Source organism: Peromyscus californicus, unplaced genomic scaffold, assembly GCF_007827085.1.
Source record: "Peromyscus californicus insignis strain IS unplaced genomic scaffold, ASM782708v3 Scaffold_5__1_contigs__length_169319896, whole genome shotgun sequence".
NCBI classification, from domain to species: domain Eukaryota; kingdom Metazoa; phylum Chordata; class Mammalia; order Rodentia; family Cricetidae; genus Peromyscus; species Peromyscus californicus.
Window position 1 is genome coordinate 12,529,105 of NW_026294573.1, and position 13,979 is coordinate 12,543,083.

Consider the following 13,979-nt stretch of genomic DNA (forward strand, 5'->3'; position numbering starts at 1 on the left):
CCTGGATCTTGCTCTGTAGACCAGGCTGGCCTTGAACTCACAGAGATCCACCTGGCTCTGCCTCCCGAGTGCTGGAATCAAAGGCGTGCGCCACCACTGGTCGGCTCAGCCTGAATCTTAAAGGGATTCCAGACCCTCTTTCTCTGCGGCCTATAGAAGTTAGACTACTAGATAGATCTCAGAAGGGGCAACAGCCTGAAGAGACCTAGTGCTGTGGGGGAAGACCCTGTGCTTTGGGAACTTGAGTGGAGAGGGCCGACTCACTCTTCAGGTTGAGTGCGGGCCACACCTGAGTCTGGGAAGGCCAGGTGAGCAGACAGACGGACTTTAGGGAGGCACGGTGAGCTTGAAGTCTAGAGGGGACAGACGGCACTAGAATTAACTGCTTTGCCCTTGAGGCCTAAATGAGAAGCCACCAGCAGCCGCGGGCTAACAGAGCCGCTCCCCCAACCCCCCTTCCTGCAGCCTGGACGTCTAAGGCCTCTGGCCCTCCTGCCCCGCCCCCAGGCCTTTGACCCCTTCCTAGTCCCTCCCCTGTCCTCTAGAGACACCTTTGACCGGTGATGTCATTGGGTCTGTCCCAGCGCAGACCCAGCCGGAGGCTGGGGCTGGGTTCCTGGAGGCTGCCATGTTCTCCCTCCCTTCCCTCTCCTCCTGGCTCCCCAGCCTCCCGTCCTTTGACTGGGGTTCCAGTCTCTTCGACAGCCTCCTGCAAGGTGAGCGCCTCCTGGATGCGCACTGGGCCCCGCCCCTCCCTCGGGTGGGCGGAGTGCAGGGTGGGCCCCACCACCCACGTGTGTGGGGGCGGCGGGTGGGGGGAGCCTCCGCACCTGGCTGCCCCCTGCGCTCACCCTGTCACCTCCCCTAGGATCCTAACGCTCCCCCTCACCCTCCCCTTTGTCCCGCTCAGGCCTGATCGCGGCCCTTGGAGTCTCGGTTCTCAACAGTCTCCTGAAAGTTTACTTCTTCGTGGCCTGTGTCAAGTGAGTGCCCACATCGGTGCCACCCAGCCCCGCCCGGGCAGTTGGTCACTGCGCGGAATCTGGTCTCTCTTGGAGAAAGCTGAGAGAGGGGCTGGGACCCTGGCATCCTCCCAGGATCGGACACTGCGATCCCGCCTCCCAGCCCGCACCCATTCTGCCCCCACAGTGACCCCCAGCGGCAGACTCATAAGCAGCGGCTGCGAGCACAGTGGGCCTCACTGGAGACAGTGCACCTGGCTGGTCTGACCCTGTTCCTGACGGTGGTAGGGGCCCGAGTAGCCGCCCTGGTGGTACTGGAGCTCTCCCTTCGGGCTGTGTCCACAGTGTTGTCCCTGGGCAAGGTGAGACTGCGGGGTGGGGCCAGTCTGGGCCGCTTTCATCCTCTGGATTGGGAAGTAGGGCTTCGTGGGGTCCACGTTTCCTTCAGGTGGAGACCAGAGATTATAGTTTGTTACCTGGAATTTTGATTGCCAAAGTCACATCTCCATGGCAGCACAGACGGATCTCTAACCTCCTCCATGTAAATGTCAGTTCTGTGAGCTGGGATTGTGGTTCAGTTGGTAGAGTGCTTGCCTAGCACATACTAAGCCCTGGATTCGATCCCTGCACTGTGTAAACCCAGGCATGGTGGCTCATTCCTGTAATCCCAGCACTGAGAGTCGGAGGCAGGAGGATGAGAAGTTCAGGGTCATCCTTGACTAACTGCTGGGTTTTAGGCCAATTTGGAACACATGAGATCTTGTCTAAAAAAAAAAAAAAAAAAAGTCCTGTATTGCCCTTGCTAGGTACCTTGAGGGGTTTGACACACTTTGTCCTGACAGCTGTAATGATTAAGGGTCTTCTTAGATCTCCACAAGTGGAGAAACTGAGGCTCAAGGGAGCACATGGTTTGTCTGTGACCAACAGACGTCAGGGAGTGAGGTGTGAAATCAGGAAGGCCCTGGAACCATCACCCTCCAGCCACGGATGGGCAAGAGACGCCACCCCTCCGATGCCAGTCACCAACAGTGCAGCCTACCCTGGACTCCCTTTCCCTGCAGGGCTCGGGGGAGAAGGAGCGACTGCAGCTCTTCCTGGTCTGTCAGTTCTCGCTGGGCTGTGGGCTGACCTGCGGCCTGAGCTTCCTACAGGAAGGCGCTCCACATCGCACCCTGAACCTGCTGCTGAGCCTGGGGCTGGCCACGCTGTTTGGCGTGGGTGCCCGGCGCTTCCGCCGACACGTCTGCAGTCTCTATGAGCTGCACAGCAGTCAGCGTTACTGTGGGGTCTGCCTGGGCCTGCTGGCTGGCCAGCATGGCCTGCCCAGGCTTCTGGGCCGCGCTCTGGCGGTGGCCTTTGCTGTGAGTGACCTGGCAGCGGTGGCCCTCATCAACCAGGACTTCCTGAGCACATCAGAGGCCATGCGCTTCTGGACGCCACTCACCATCTGCTACACGCTGCTGGTCATCTACATGCAGGGTGAGAGCCCCGGGGCTGGGGTCCCTTCTGTTGGCCACACTCCCCTTGTTGTCCCAGCCACCCAGCCCAGGGACAGGATTTGTATTCTACTGTGGGCTGCTCAAAGCAGCGATGTGACATAGGAGCCCTAAAGAGCTGGTACCTGGGCTGGGCTGGTGGCAAGGTGAAAGGGATTGTGGGCAGGAGAAATGCCTGCCGAAGCAGAGAGTGAGTGAGGGCATGGCCATGCAGAAGCACTGAGTGGTTCAGGGTTGTTACTCCAAGGGCAACAGGGATTAGGGCAAGGCTGGCCAACTTCAGAAAGGCCTGGTCCTGAGCCCTGGCCAGCCAGGCTGGGGGGCAGGGTCCTAAGCAGGAGAGCGTGGAAGAGAGTGAGGGATCAGATCTGGCCTCTGGGAAGAGCCTCCCGGCTGCAGACTGGGAATTGTTTGGCCATGGCAGAGCAAGGAAAGGTAGTCCAGGCAGTAGGAACCACAAGTGTGAAAACCCTGAGGTGGGAATAAGCTGGGGCAGGCTCGACATGCAAAATGGGAAGCCAGAATGTCTGGCTCTGTAAGAAAGGGGAGCATGGGTTAGAGACGGGGTGAGGATGGGGAAGTGGGCTTGGGCCCAGTCAAGCCTGACCTCATCAGACAAGGCTTGGATCGAATTCTACTCTAAAAGCCATAGGAAGTCCTGGGAGCCTTCTGAGCAGAGGAATGATGTCATCTTATTGACACGTTTAGGTCACTTTAGCTGGTCAGTAGAGCTTGCTCAAGAACAGAAATCAAGAGCCCCATGAATTAGCTTCAGCAAGAGGGGAAGGTGACTGGGACCAGGGTGGGGCAAGAGAGATCAGGGTGTGTGCTAGGCAGAAGGGGACTGGGCTGCGGATGATCAGGCCCACCGGCGTGAAGGGAAGAGTCTTAGGTTCTTGCCACCGACTGGCAAGGGCTCTGTCCTCAACCAGGGGGAGACTGAAGGGTGGGCAATAAGTCTCGTGGGTGCCCCGAGAGGGAAACCGGGAAGCAGAAAGGCGGTCGGGGAAGGTGATACTGTCCCTGGGGAAGGCAGTTGAGAAGTGGAACAGGCTGGCCCCAGCTGACCTCCGGAGGGCGTCGGCTGAGGCAGTGACAGACACATCCCGCAGAGGAGCAGCGGCAGCATCGCTTCAGCCTGCAGGGCCAGGTCCAGACGGTGCTGGTGCGCATGGGCGGCCTCTTCATTTTGTTGATGACTGTGGGCCGGTGGCTGGACCTCCTTGGTGTCCTTGTTTCGATTTTGGGTGAGCTCTGGTGCCTTGCAGGTGTTCGCACCCTAATCGACCTCTGCCAGATACAGGTAGGCACCTCCATGTACCCCCAGCTTCCCACCCTGCTCCCAGGGTTCCCAGCACCTCCACGGGCCCAAGTTTGACAAGGGTTGTGTTGACTGGGGGGAGTATTAGACCCAGGTGTCTCTTAGGTCACTAGGAGTGGGGACCACTCCCAATAGTGCCAGGGACCGTTCCAGCTGGCACCCCGGGGCCCCAGAGGGGGAATAAGGTCCTGATGATAATGGACCTGAGACTAACTGGGGGATGTGTCCCCTCTGACCCTCCCCCAGGGCTTTCCATCCCAGAGGCCTACAGTAACAGCAGCAGTAACACCAGGAAGGGTATCAACAGTGTCAGATCCATGCGAGCCCCGGCCTTCCACACCTGCCCTGTCCAGAAGCCAGGCCCCCTCCTGACCTGCCCTATGGAGGACTCAAAGTCAGTCTCAGGCCTACACAGGCTGACCAGCAAGGCCTTGACCACAAGATGTGGCCTGGAGACTGGGTGGCAGAGCTGGTCCCCACCTAGACCAGCTCTGGGCAGGCCATGGGGGCCCCTGGAGAAAGGGAACAGCTAGCTAGAGCTGGGGACCTGGGAAGGTGGGGACATGAAGGCCCCTGAGTAAATCCCTCTGTCTTGAAGATGGGCCATGGATACAGCTTCATCAGACCCGCCTTTCCTGGCCAGGCAGGAGGACAGACAACGACTGTGACCTCAGAATGGCCCCCTGCCCCTTGCCACCCCTCCCCCACCTTGCTCTTTCCACAAACAATAAAGTTGACTTTTCTCAACCTGTGTTGAGGATTATAGAGACATAGAAAGAAAAAGAGGCTTCCTGAGGCCCAGAGCTCTTTTGGCATGGTTTGGGGATATGAACCTCAAGCCTGCCCCTGCCCTGAGCCTCCTAGGGGTCAAAGGACACAGGTGGAAGTTCCCAGGTTCTTGGTCCCAGGACAAAGAATTGCACCAGGTTATCAAGATGGTTGGGAGCTGGAGATTGCTCAGGGTTAAAGCGTGTAATGCTCTTACTGAGGATCTGAGTGTAATCCCTAGATCCCATCTCAGGCAGCTCACGACTGCCTGGAGAAGGTTCCACGGGATATGATGCCTCTGGCCTCCTTGGGCACCTGTAGTCATGTTCACAGACACGTATACATACACAGAATTAAAAATAAAAAAGTAGAGACAGTTTGTAAGAAAGAGGAAACATGGCCATGTGGTGGTGATGCACACCTTTAACCCCAGCACTCAGAGGGCAGAGGCAGAAGGATCTCTGTGAGTTCAAGGCCAGCCTAGTCTACAGAGCGAGATCCAGGACAGCCAGGGATACACAGAGAAACTGTGTCAAAATATATATATATATAAAACCATTAAAAATGAACACGCTATGTTGGGTGCTTACCAAGTATTCAGGTACTGAACACTCAGTAACCCATTTACTGACCTATTTTGACCCACCCTCTGTCTTCCTTTTCTGATACTCTGCTTTGTTTTTGACAGAGGGTCTCACTACGGCTGGTCTGAAACTCACTCTGTAGACCAGACTGGGTTCAAATTCACAGAGATCTGCCTGCCTCTACCCCCTAAGTATTAGAATTAAAGGTATGTGCCACCAGGTCCAGCTGTTTGATGTTTCTGAAATGGTCTGGATATGTAGCCCAGGCTGGCCTTGAACTCATGGCCATGAACTCCTCTTGCCTCAACCTCCCAATTGCTAGGATTATAGGTAGGTACCACTATACCCTGATCCTGGAGGGTAAGTCCTTTGCTTGACATACAGAATTTGAAGAATTGCGTTCGTATGTGTGGAGGGGGGAGGGAGTGTTTGTACTTGTACATTCTAGAGTCCTCAGATGCCAGAAGAGGAAGTCAGGTAGAAGAGGGACTCAGATCCCCTGGAGCAGGAGTTACAGGCATTTGTGAGCTGATTCACACTGATGCTGGGAACCAGGCTGCAGTCCCCTGCTAGAGCAGCAATTACTCTGGACCACTGAGTCATCCTTCCAGCTCAGGCAGGATCTGAGCGCTGGCAGCCTGCACGCCATCCCATCCCACCCCAGAACTCATATTTTGCATGCTCCTTGCTCCCCTTTTCTGGCTGAAGGTTAGGTCCAGGGGACTAAGAGGGCTGCATATGAGAAGTAGGCAGATCCATCCCAGGTGGCTCTGGAATGTGGGTCTGGCCACCATATGTCTCAGGCAGCCAAAGGTGCCCATCAGGTCTGTTCTAGGCCAGGAGCCCAGCAGTTTGGATCTGTGGGGATTTCACTAGAGGAGGCCCACAGGGCAGAAGTGCCCAATCTGCTAAGAGATGTTGTGGAATATTAGTTGAAGATGTGTTACATTTGTTTATGCTGTGGAACATTTGTTTAGTGATGCAAAGATGTGTTGCATTTTTAAAGACTTCTTATTTATTATGTAAACACATGCCAGAAGAGGGCACCCGATCTCATTATAGATGATTGTGAGCCAATGTGGTTGACAGGAATTGAACACGGGACCTCTGGAAGAACAACCAGTGCTCTTAACCTCTGAGCCATCTCTCCAGTCCATGTGTTGCATTCTTTTATGTTGCATTTGTTTAACTCTGTGAAGCTGTGTTACTTTGCTTGTCTAAAACACCTGATTGGTCTAATAAAGAGCTGAACGGCCAATAGGTAGGCAGGAGATAGGATAGGCGGGGCTGGCAGGCAGAGAGAATAAATAGGATAAATCTGGGTGGAGAAGATGGAGGCTGAGAAAAGAAGGAGCCAGACACCCAGCCACACAGGCAAACACGGGGTAAAAAGGAAAGAAAAGATAAACAAAAATAGAGAAAGGAAAGCCCAGAGGCAAAAGGTAGATGGGATAATTTCAGAAAAGCTGGCTAGAAAGAAGCCAAGCTAAAGCCGGGCATTCATAAGTAAGAATAAGCCTCTGCATACTTATTTGGGAGCTGGGTGGCAGGCCCCCAAAGAGTAAGAGCCAAAAGAATAAAAAACAAAACAAACAAGCAAAAAAACCAACTACAAAGAGGCCTCCTGGGCCAGAGAGCCTACCTGTGAGGGAGTGACAGGGAGGAGGTGAGGCCTGGAAAAGGAGCTTTGAGGACCCCAGACTCCGTTGAGGTCCTTCCTCTCTCCGAATACCATCATGGGCTGAGTGCGGTGGGGATGTGACTTAGTTGGAGGAGGGCTTGCATGAAGCCCTGGGTTCAGTCCCCAGCACTGCATGAGCCAGGCTTGATGCTGTAACATCTGCAGTCCTAGTCCTTGTGGAGTAGAGCTCAAGGTTATCCTCTGTTCCATACCAACTTCATGGCCAGCCTGGGTACCTGAGCCCCTGTCTCAAACACCAAAACAAAAAGACCGCCACAGCCACCTAAGAACTGTTGGTCTCTCGTTCTCTCCTCCCTAACCAAGGCAGGTCTGCAACCAGGGCATATGGAAACCAAGGCTAGCCTGGTGGTGTCAGGTACAGCTCAGGGGTAGAAGTGCTGCCCAGCACAATACCAATGCCCCTGCTGTGAGAGTTGGCTTCCATCCCTCAACTTGCCCTGTCTGGAGGAAACGACTCATCTGGTGGGCAAAAGGCCAGCATCCGCCAGACCCAGACTGGCTCTGGGTTCCGACAGAACCCACTGTTTGTGCTGGAAGGCATTCCAGTCTCAGCCTGCAGCCTGGCTGGGAACCCACTGGCGACATCTGGGAGAGAACAGGACTCAGCTGTCCTTTCCTTTTTATGGGCACAGGGACCATTGTCCAAACAAAAATTGGGACATGTGGGCTGGGAGAGATTTCTTGTCTTACCAAATTATTTTTCTGGAAATTTTTGTATCTGGCAAGGGTATTACAAATGTGGTTACCCAGGCTTGGGGGTGTGGCTCAGTGGGGTATTGCTTGCCTCTAATGTATGAGCCCCCATTCAAAAAAAAAATAAATAAAAAGGGCTGGGGATGTGACTAAGTTGATAGACTATTTGCCTATCACACGGCAGGCCCTGGGTTCGATTCCCAGCACTGTATAAACTAGGCATAGGTTTGCATGTCTATCATCTCAGCATTTGGGAGATGGAGACAGGATCAGAAGTTCAAGGTCCTTCTCTAGGTACATAGTGAGTTCAGTAAGTCCAAGACCAGACTGGGATGCATGAGATGAGACTCTGTCTCAAAAAAGAAAAAGAAAGGAAATACAGAGAGAGAGAGAGAGAGAGAGAGAGAGAGAGAGAGAGAGAGAGAGAGAGAGAGAGAACCAACCATCCTATTGTATGGCTCAGTGGTAGAGAGTGCAGTACTGCAGTACTAGGCCCTGGGTCCACCCGGAGACCCACAATTGCAATAATAAATAAACACACAAACAAATACAGGAAAGGAAGTGCAAGCCCAGGTCCGCAGTGTCTGCCTGGAGCCCAGGTGACCCTGGCAGTAGCTAGGACCAAAGTAAGCCGCCTCCCCTCCTGGCTTTTCTTTCTTTTCTGTTTTGGTTTTGTGCTGGCTAGTTTTATGTCAGCTTGACACAGTGTAACTCATGTGAGAAGAGGGAGGCTCAATTGAGAATATCCTTCCGTAAGATCAGGCTGTCCACAAGCCGCAGAGCATTTTTTCAATTAGTGATTGATGAGGGATGGCCCAGCCCATTGTAGATGGAGCCATCCCCGGGCTGGTGGTCCTGGGTTCTATAAGAAAGCAGGCTGAGCAAGCCATGGGAAGCAAGCTAGTAATCAATTTTCCTCCAAGGCCTTAGCTCCAGATTCCTGCTCTTTTTGAGTTCCTGTCCTGGCATCCTTCAGTGATGGACTGTGGATGTGGAAGTGTAAGCCAAATAAACCCTTTCCTCCCCAGCTTGCTTTTGGTCATGGTGTTCCATCAGGTTTCTCTGTTTAGCCCTGGCTGTATTGGAACTCTGTAGAGTATATCTGTATAACTGTCAGCTGTGGCTGTATAACAACCCCCATCACCACCAACATGGCACACCTTTAGTTCCAGCACTCGGGAGGCAGAGACGGGTGGATCTCTGAGTCTGAGGCCAGCTTTGTCTACAGAGTGAGTTGCAGGACAGCCTGGGCTACACAGAGAAACCCTGTCTCAAAAAAGACAAAAGAAAAATCAACAACAAAGAGATAAATGGTGCCTTGTTGTGGAACATTATTTTAAGATGGGTTATGTTGTTTATGCTGAGGAACATTTGTTTAAATGACGCAAAGATGTGTTACATTTTTTTGTGTTGCGTTTTTTAAAACTCTGTGAAGCTGTGTTACTGTGCCTGTCTAAAACACCTGATGGTCTAATAAAGAACTGAATGGCCAATAGCAAGGAAGGAGAAAGGATGGGCAAGGTTGGCAGGCAGAGAGGATAAACAGAGGAGAAACCTGGGAAGAGAAAAGATCTAGGGACGAGAAAAGAGGGAGGACATCGGGGGCCAGCCACTCAGCTACATAGCCAGACAGGGAACAAGAAGGAAAGAAAAGATAAACAGAAATAGAGAAAGGGAAAAGCCCAGAGGCTAAAGGTAGACAGGACAATTCAAGATAAGAAAATCTGGCTAGAAAGAAACCAGAATAAGGCCAGGCATTCATAAGAAAGAATAAGCCTCAGTGTATTTATTTGAGAGTTGGATGGAGGGCCCCCCAAAGAGCAAAGAGTAAAAAAACAAAAAACAAAACAAAACAAAAAAAAAACTGTGCCTAAGGAATGACTCTCCAGGTTAACCTCCACATACGTTTACACACATGTGCATAAACCCATACATGCACACACACCTTTGGGGAGAAGAACATGAACTTCTTACAAAAGGGGAATGTTTGTTTAGAGAAAGCACATTTCATCATTGGAGGCATGGTGCTGGGGTCCATTCGTCTGACATCTTGCTGGGCAGTGGGCCAGGAATGTTTCCTGGCAGTGTTTCCTGCCTGTAACCTGGCTGCCCTTCTCTGTCTGCAATCCTCCTTAACCCCCATGCAACTCCTAACCCCTCGGGGTTCTCACCCTAGCCAGTGTAGCCTGACACGGACTTACTTACCTTCCCACTGATCTTACCTGGGGCTCAGAGAGCTGGGGAGGCCAGCGGGGCCATGTAGGGTACAGGCTACAGAACTGGGAGCAATTGGGTTGGTGTGCCAGGTTGGAAGGGGTAACTCTCAGTAAGAGAGGGGCTGCCTTTAGTGAAGGGACCTAGTCTTAAAAAACAGCCGAGGACTTGGGGTAGATTCAGGGACCCTTTCAAGAAAGTGAGGCTAGGATAGCCTCCCTGCTGTTGGCGGAGGGGCTCTGACTGCAAGACCCAGGGCCAGAGAGACCTTCCCAGACTGCTCAAGGCTCAAGGACCCTCTGGCCCATTCCCCACTGCTCACCCTCAGGTCTAGCCTTCTCCCTGGCTCAGTCAGGCTTGGGCAGAATCAGTTCTGGCCCCCAGGTTAGCAGCCTGTCTTTGTTTTCAGAAGATGGTCCTCCCTGCCTGGTGAGGCAGATGGACACCAGCTTATGGACGGACAGTAGGACTTCATGCACGGGTCACAGCTGAATGCCTCCTACACCCCAGGCATTTTTATCTACAATTTCCCCTCACTTACAAGAAGGCCATAGGCATGGGTTGCAAGAGAGGAGAGTGGGGTCTCGAGAAGCAGTTTACCCAATGTCACAGGCTGCCAGGGTCACTCACAGGCTGCAAATGGTTGGGTTGATTCTACCTCCCTCCTTCTTCCCCTCCCTTCCCTCTCTTCCCTCCTTCCCTGTCCCTACTCCTCCTTTCCCTCTCTCTTTAAAATATTTTCTCCTTATTTTGTTTTACCTACGTGTATGTTTGTGCACGATGTGTGTGCAGTACCCACAGAGGCCAGAAGAGGGCACCAGATCCCCTGAAACTAGAGTTAAAAGACAGTTGTGAGCCACCCTGTGGGTGCTGGGAATCGAACCTGGGTCCTCAGCTACTGCTCTTCACCACTGAGCCATCTTTTCAGCCCCTTGTTTGTTCTTTTTGGGTGTTTGTTTTGAGACAAAGTGTCATATAGTCCAGGTTGGCCTCAAACTTACTGTGTAGCCAAGGCTAGCCTTAAATGCTTAATCCTCCTGCCTCTACCCCCAAGTGCTGGGATTATAGGTACATGCCACCACACTTGCTTTTGTTTAATACAGGATCTTACTTTATGATTCGGGCTGACTGGAAACTCAGCAGTGTGACTATGTAGACCAGGCTGGCCCTGAACTCATGGTAATCCTCCTGTCTCAACCTCCCAAGTCCTGGGGTCACAGACATGTGCTATCATAGCTGGCAAAGAAATATAATTTTAATTGGTTTGTGGGGAAAGTAAATTTTTTAAAAATTCTTGGAGAGGCTGGGAGTGTGGCTCAGCTGGCAGAGTGCTTCCTTATTGTGTTTGTGGTTCTGGGTTCAATTCCCGGGCAGGGATCACAAGTTCAAGGTCATCTTTAGCTACAAAGTAAGATGGAGGCCGGTTTGGGATACTTGAGACCCTGCCTCAGGACAACAACAATAAAAAAGAATGCATTGGCCCGAGCCTAGCCCTCCTAATGTGGATCTCAAGCATGGCTAGATCCAGCCTAAGTGATGACATCAGTTACCTGTCAATCTCATTTTCCTCTGCCACCCTCTGCATTGGTCCAAGAGGAGGTAAAGAGTGTTTGGGGGCTTGCATCCTGCCAGCCAACAAACCCTTCAGGAAAATACTGCCTATTTCCAGATCGTCCCAGCCACGGGGCAGGGGTAGCTCCGGTACTCATTTGGATTTAACAGCCACCATGACTGGCTAAACCTGGGCCGTGTATACATGACCAGGGGGGTTGTGGCAATCCTGCTGGAACCCCAGATACTGAGAGTAGAAGGGAGGGTCCCCCCAGAAGAAGGCAGCATTAGGGAAGGCAAAGTTGGACCCACCCCCGGGGTTTCCTAGGACCCCAGACCCCTACCTTAGCACTTTGTCCCTCTCAGGACAATATTCCCAAACCTCTGTCCTCTACATCCATGGGTCACAGCCTTCTAGGTCTCAGGCATTTTTGTCTTAGTTAGGGTTACTATTATGTGGTTACTATTACACCATGACCAAAACCAAGTTGAAGAGGAAAGGGTTTATTCGGTTTACACTTCCACATCCACAGTCCATCACTGAAGGAAGTCAGGACAGGAACTCAAGCAGGACAGGAACCTGGAGGCAGGAGCTGATGCAGAGGCCATGGAGGGTGCTGCTTACTGGCTTGCTCTCCATGGCTTGCTCTGCCTGCTTTTCTTATAGAACCCAGGACTACCAGCCTAGGGATGGTACCACCCACTATGGGCCGGGCCTTCCCTTATCAATCACTAATTAAGAAAATGCTCTATAGACTTGTGTCCAGCCTGATCTTGTGGAGGTTTCCTCCTCTGGGATGAGTTTAACGTGTGTCAAGGTGACATAAACCTAGCCAGTACAAGTGCACGCCTTTAATCCCAGCACTCAGGAGGTAGAGGTAGATGGATCTCTGTGAGTTTGAGGCCAGCCTGGGCTACAAAGCGAGATCCAGGACAGGCACCAAAACAACACAGAGAAACCTTGTCTCAAAAACAAACAAACAGGCAAACAAACAGGGACTGGAGAGATGGCTCAGAGGTTAAGAGCACTGACTGCTCTTCCAGAGGTCCTGAGTTCAATTCCCAGCAACCACATGGTGGCTCACAACCATCTGAAATGAGATTTGGCACCCTCTTCTGGCCTGCAAGCATGCATGTAGGCAGAACACTGTATATATAATAAATAAATAAATCTTTAAAAAAAAGAAAGAAAGAAAAAGAAAAAAAAAGAAAAGAAAAATCTTGTCTACTCACTGACAAGAAGGCCACAGGCATGGGTTGCAAGAGAGGAGAGTGAGGTCTAGAGAGGCCATTTGCTCAAGGTCACAGGCTGCCAGGGTCACTCACAGCTAAAGATACTGTCACCATCTGGGACCTCACAAGGCCCCACCTACTGCAGCCCCACCTACGCCCATGAGGGCACTTGTGAAGCTGTGCTCAGAAAATCCAGCCTCCTTCAACTTCAGTCTAAGCACATAAGCTGGAAGATGGGGGAAGGAGCTGGGGAGACCAGGGCCCTCCTGGGACTGTTTGCCAAGGACTAGACCCTCCACAGTTCAGGCAGGTGAGCATGTAGACATCACCAACCTGAGACCAGGAGTTGGCTCTGGCTTGGCCCAGCAAGCTCACCAAGGAGAGGCAGCTGAAGGACACTTCCCTCCAGAGTTCCCTGGCCCAGGGTGCTTGCCCTCAGGAAGCCTGGGAGCAACGTGGCCATATTCCCAGAGAGGAGCACACTCCTCCTTGCCCACCTGGTTCTTGGATCTTGCTGGACTGTAATTGCTGTGGGCAGAATGCTCCAGAAAGTAGGCGGAGTGATTTGGGAGTTCCTAGACCTGTAGGAGGGTGCCAACGGTAGAGGAGACCCTCAGTGTGCCCTTTCAGTGTCTGTGGCTCTGACATTCTGCTAAGGGAAGTCTCTTCCTTCCTGTGCTGTGTGGCAACAGACACCTTTAATCCCAGCACGCAGGAGGCAGAGGCAAGTGGGTCTCTGTGAGTTCAAAGCCAGCCTGGATTCGGTCTAGCCAAGGACTAGGGAGACCCTAGACCTTGTCTAAAATAAAAATGGGGGTTGGGAGGAGTGCTTGTTCAAGGTCAGCTAGCGTCAGACAATTAAGGGTTTGTTTTTCTCCATGCCTCTGTGGTCCCTCAGTCCAGCTTGCCTGTGACCTCAGAGCGGCCTTCCCATCTGCCACCTCTCCATCTCCATCCCTTGGCTTTCCGTCCTAGCACACCCCACTACAGGTAACTCTTGTTAGTTTGTCTGCACTAACACCCCTTTGTGTCTGCTCCTTCTTCTCTCCTATTGATACTCTCCCCATCTAGGGACGAAGATGAATAGCCAGGCTTGATTCCTATTGGCTTCTGACTCTCCCTATCCCTTAGCCAGTGCCCAGCCCATGTTTATGGGGCCTCAATCCCACCAATATGGATAGCAAGTGAGCTATGCTTCCCAAAGACCAGTCCAAACAGGAGCAAGTATCACCCACTGCCTGGATCTTGTCCCTAAGCCCTTCTGCTTCTGCCCCTACAACTCAGCTGTCATGGCCCTAGTAGAAGACTGTGTCCCCTTGCCTGCTGGCACTTCTGAGGAGAGAAGAGAGCTGGTCTGAGCCTGGCAGGGAGGGAGGAGGGGAGCAAAGCCTATGAGCTGGCAGACAGAGGGCGTGTGTTCCTCTGCCAGCACACTTCCTGGGTTTCCATTGCAGG

General features: G+C 52.5%; 1 protein-coding gene across 1 annotated transcript; it reads left to right on the forward strand.

The window, feature by feature from the left end:
- The first annotated feature begins 11 nt into the window (after positions 1-11).
- Positions 12-4,472, forward strand: Tmem82 (transmembrane protein 82). Its single transcript, XM_052716951.1, has 6 exons — positions 12-716; positions 911-983; positions 1,150-1,324; positions 2,024-2,441; positions 3,571-3,761; positions 4,026-4,472. The coding sequence occupies exons 1-6, from the start codon at positions 629-631 to the stop codon at positions 4,149-4,151; spliced, it is 1,071 nt and encodes a 356-aa protein (XP_052572911.1). The 5' UTR covers positions 12-628; the 3' UTR covers positions 4,152-4,472.
- Positions 4,473-13,979: the final 9,507 nt, after the last annotated feature.